General features: G+C 34.8%; 1 protein-coding gene across 2 annotated transcripts; it reads right to left on the minus strand.

The window, feature by feature from the left end:
• Positions 1 to 1,048: 1,048 nt before the first annotated feature.
• LOC133694132 (protein TRI1-like) lies at positions 1,049 to 4,523 on the minus strand. Of its 2 annotated transcripts, XM_062115583.1 has the most exons (6): positions 4,154 to 4,523; positions 3,249 to 3,363; positions 2,975 to 3,149; positions 2,763 to 2,819; positions 2,198 to 2,373; positions 1,049 to 1,314 (listed from the first exon to the last, which is right to left on the minus strand). In XM_062115583.1, exons 1-6 carry the CDS (start codon positions 4,459 to 4,461, stop codon positions 1,195 to 1,197), a joined length of 951 nt encoding a protein of 316 aa, XP_061971567.1. In that variant the 5' UTR covers positions 4,462 to 4,523; the 3' UTR covers positions 1,049 to 1,194. The 2 variants fall into 2 exon arrangements, with proteins under 2 accessions (XP_061971567.1, XP_061971568.1); XM_062115584.1 differs by lacking the exon at positions 1,049 to 1,314 and having other exon boundaries at positions 2,251 to 2,373; positions 2,504 to 2,819.
• Positions 4,524 to 4,740: the final 217 nt, after the last annotated feature.

Genomic DNA, 4,740 nt, shown 5'->3' on the forward strand with positions numbered 1-4,740 from the left:
ATCAGTTAACCCATACCTCTCGAGGTTAAATAAGTGAAAATTTATTATAATAAACAGTGCCTTTCACCTAGGAGACCAGAGAAGAGATCGACACATCCACAAGACAAAATGGAAAAACAGGAATATTTATCTGCTGGTAATTAAATCATTGTTTACACGATGAATATATATATTATCACAATAAATGGAACTTTAATCCACCAAAAAGGGCCATAATTTATGTGCATGGTAGCACCTCAATTCTTTCAGGAGAGCTCATGTTACTAGCGATCCGGAGAAGTTTTGAAACAAGGGGCAGGAACTCCCTAATAAAACGAAACACCGTTCTTGGCTAAGAAAGACAGCACGATGAAGTCTCAATTCTCCAGGGCCCCGCCCCAATCAGACCAAAGGAACGCAGCTGTACTGATATACTTGAGCTTGTGATAATGTGTTGATTTATTATAATTAAATATGAATTACATAAATAACCTAATAGAAATATTTATATATTAATGGATAAGTTTAGATCTAATAAAAAGTTTGATCACGCCAAATATATTTAAAAAACTATAATATTTTATTCAATCGTTGGATCGTGCTAAAGTTTTTATAAGAGTTTCTAAAGATTGTTTCTTTTAAAGTAACATGAGCTTGTTATTCTGACCATCAAATCTTTAAATTTTAAAAAACTCGCTCAAAACCTGATTTTGATAGTTTTTTTTGTGACTTTTCTTTTTATTTTCATATTTCATGTTATTTTTGTATTTCATGTTTTTTTTTAATTTTTGATTTTTAGTCAAGGTAGAGTTTCTAATCTATATAAGAATTTCTAAATCTTATAAAGAAATAAATTTTATCATTGTTATTTAAAAAAAAAAAAAAAACCTGCAAACTTAAAGTTAACATTGAGAATTCTTTTCATTCATTAAAATTCTCATATTCTTTCTTTTTCTTTGTTTTGCTGTCTTCCTGCATCATGTACCTACTAGACTACAATGCTCGCTGAACTCTGCCAAGTGCCACCCACCTCCAAAAAAAAAAAAACAGCAAGAAATCCACAACTAAGTGCAGAAAAATTGAAAATGTCATTGTTATGGCGCCTATACACAAGCAAATACATTTGAGGCAAATACTTTTGAATCACTGAAACCGAAAATTCGCAAGCAAAAACCCAGCTTCTGTCACTGGCTTTTAACCACGAGCAATTCACTGTTAGGCCTTCACAAAATGAGCAGATAAAAGTTTTGGAACAGTGAAGCCTGTGAAGGAGTCAATGTCAAAGAGTTCTTTCAGCTTCACGTCACATAGTATTCTCCTCTTGTCAGATGGATCCTTCAAACAAACAGAAAATAGTTTGAGGCACAGTTTAGGCACAGCTCAAAATCAATCTCAAAAGATTTAAAACATCACCGTAACACAACTTCAAGTCTATTAATCTAGTATTTTCTCTTAACAGTAACTCAAAGCCCAACACATTTTATCGCTATGCATTCTTAAGGGAAAACTTTCGCATATACTCCATCTCTGTTTGCAAGAACTGCAAACAGAGATGGAGGTAAACTTGCAGTAGGTGTGAAAATTGAACATGATGAAAAGCTAACCCCTGACTATCATGTAGAGTTATCCGTAATAATAGTTAGAAACTAGAAAAGTAGGCACGACATCACACCATTGTCAGCATCAAGAAGTCCATTATAGGCACAGCGGCCCCTACTAAATTAAAGATGGCCAAAACAGTAAAAATGGCACTGGCTCAACCTTATCTTTTCAACATGTTCCTATTTTCTCTGCAGATAAGTCAGTGATCCGATCTTTAAGTGTAAACCATCTGGCTACCCACTTTGTAGACAAGAATTTTAGTTCTTTATCAATCTAATAATTTTACAAAGGAAAACCTTTTCGTATCTCCAGTAACAACCATTCCATCTTACACAGTCGATCTCCCATTTTTTTCTTCCTAAAACCGAGTAATGTTGTCTGCTTTCACAGAGCAAGATTTAAATGAGCATATATGGTGAGATTAACATCAGTTGTGTGATTATCCAAAAGAAAAAAAACGTCAGTTGTGTCAGCTGGAACAGTTTTTAATGGATAGATTATACTTGTGCAACAGTAGGTGTTCGAAAACACAAACCTCTTCTCCACTTATTGGCACACGTCACCGACAATTATCAGATTAAGACATTAAATTACACTGAGCACAGTAACCACATACCTGGAGATTGTTTTGCTTAATGTATTCCCACATTCTCTTGACAACATCAGATCGGGATAATGTACTTTCTCCAGTACCAAGGAACTTTTTTAAAGCATCTGAAAGTTGAAGGGGGGCGAGAAAACCTGAATTGCCTCCCTTCTGCTTCTTCTCTTTTTTGTTTGACTCGTCTTCCTCTGAGATTAATCAGCATAATGTTAACAAAGGAGTCTGTAGACCAGTGAAGTGTAAGTGGCTGCTAAATCTTTAATTAAAGGAGATCGGGGCACATGCTAACTATTTTGGCTATAACATATAAACTATTACATTTTCATTCCCTTGGCATAGAAAAAGCAGTGGTTGTGTAATTAAAATGCCAGTGAAAGACCAGGTCTCGCCGAAGTGGAAATGAGGCCTAAATTCGGAGAACAAAAGGCAAAATTTCGAGTCAAGTTTAGACTCCAAATAGAAGACATAAGGTTAGACTTGATTGCCAGTTGCTGTGTTATCCAGTCAAAAAAACTCCCATATTTTACATATAAATAAAGCATTCCCGGCAAAATAGCATCATAAATTGATTCGTTACCTTCTTCCCTCTCTCGCTTATGTTGCTTTTCATGCTGTTTTGAATTGATTGAAACAACTGTACCATGAGTCGATAAAATAGTTATGGTGAGCTAAACCACAAAGTTATTATATACCAAATCATTCATTATGTTAATTTATGCCTCGCATCCTACATCTAAAGCAGCAGTAATGTGAAAATTATTGTATAAGAAAAATAAAGGATAGGAGTACCATCTTCCGAGTCCAAGGGCCAAATATGCCTCGAGAGGGCTTTGTTCATTTGAAACATGTTGATGGAATCAACACCGAAAAGAGCCTGCAATGGCTCGTCACAATTTATATTCCGCCTATCACTTGGATCTTGCAAGTTCTTCTCTCTTATGTAGGTCCAAAGTTGCCTGACAACCTAGGAAAAAACTTGATAGTTCACACTGTTGATAATCCCCTAATACCAGATTAGATAATGGCAAATAAAAATAACTTTCTCAGAACTTTCAAGTTATACCTCTGTCCTTGCCAAATGAGGCACCCCAATGAATTCCTGAAGCTGAGGGGAAAGGCTACATAGCTTGCTAAAGCCACCACCTCTTCTCTTGGCTTCATTTTTATTCTCGCTGTATCTGACTTGAATGAAATTAAAAAAGAGCAATTGTAAGAATAGTGATAAGAGCAGCAGATCAGGACCATGTTTCTATAAGAACTAGTAAGCAGTTTAGATAACTAAAGCAACAACAGGAAAGTTCAATATTATCATATCATGCAGAATCAATATCTTTGGTGAACTAGCAGAGGACCTGTTTCAGACCAACAGTTTCTCCCTTAATGCTTTGTAATTAAAAACAAACTCCCATCCCCATTTTTCACTTACATAAATTAAGACAAAGTTATTTCTTATTACAAGGTGAGGCTCGAATTCGAGATTTCTGGGAAGGGAGAGACCCTGCTAATGTTCTGTGTCATTAAGACAAAGTTATGTGAGCTGCTTGTATTACCAAAAAATAATAATAATAATAATAAAAGTCCCAACTCCCAACAAGACTTTACTTCCAAATAAAGCTAAGGATAACATGAACATCTAAATGCTACCCAACTCCAGTATTTCCATTTCTTAGGCAAAACGCAATTTTGCACGTTACCACACGAAATTAAATTATATAAACTCACCATTTTATACCAAATATAAAAAAATTCTAAGAAAAATAAACCATAAACGCACGTCGGCACCAAAATATATATATAATGATGTCGAACAAAAATCCAGGAGCTAGCACAAGTTATATTTATATATAATCTAATAAATTCAAAAAAAAATCAGACATGAATTTTAAATTATAATTCAAAACCCAGCCCCAAAATACGCGACGAAAATACGAGTGTATTTAAATAAATAACACGTCATAAATAACTAACCCTCTTTTTACGTTACTTTTCTCTTTATCATCACCTTGCACCTCCTCCTGCAAATCACAGCCGTCATTTTCAACATTCGCTTTCTGATCTTCATGAGTATACTCATTGTCACCGTTCTTCTGGCCATTATCGAGCTCGTTTTGAAGGAACAAATCGACTTGTTCTCTTATAAATACTTTCTTATCCGACAAATCAATAGCGAAATCTTCCTCTAGCTTTCTTCTGACAGTACCGGTTGTTGTCTTGTCCAAGTCCGCATTTCGTAGAATTTCTTTCAGTCTCTCTGTAAGCTCTGAGTCTGATACCATTTTTCTTTCTTTCTTTTGAGAGAGAGAGTTTTTTTGCAGGTTTTTCTCGTTGATCGTCAGGAACTGAAAGTCTGAAAGTGAAGGACCCCACGTACTCGTTTGGGTTTTTAAGGAAGGTTGTTTTTCTGTGCGACTGATTTGCCCCTCGTGTTTGGTTTGAATTTCGAGATTGTCCAATGTTCTTACGTAACGTATGAAGCTTTACTTTAATTATCAATAAATAATTCAGATTTAAGGGGATATTATTTTTTAAAATGTTTTTTATTTAAAAATATATTA

The sequence above is a fragment of the Populus nigra genome, chromosome 5, assembly GCF_951802175.1.
Source record: "Populus nigra chromosome 5, ddPopNigr1.1, whole genome shotgun sequence".
Classification (NCBI taxonomy): domain Eukaryota; kingdom Viridiplantae; phylum Streptophyta; class Magnoliopsida; order Malpighiales; family Salicaceae; genus Populus; species Populus nigra.

Bases quoted from the DNA above. Each gene is read 5' to 3' on its own strand.
- LOC133694132 (XM_062115583.1), bottom strand. From the start codon at position 4,461: ATGGTATCAGACTCAGAGCTTACAGAGAGACTGAAAGAAATTCTACGA. The intron at 3,150-3,248 runs GTATAACTTGAA...GTTTTTTCCTAG, and splicing joins CTCATTTGGCAAGGACAGAG to GTTGTCAGGCAACTTTGGAC. The intron at 2,374-2,762 runs GTAACGAATCAA...GATTAATCTCAG, and splicing joins TAAGCGAGAGAGGGAAGAAG to AGGAAGACGAGTCAAACAAA.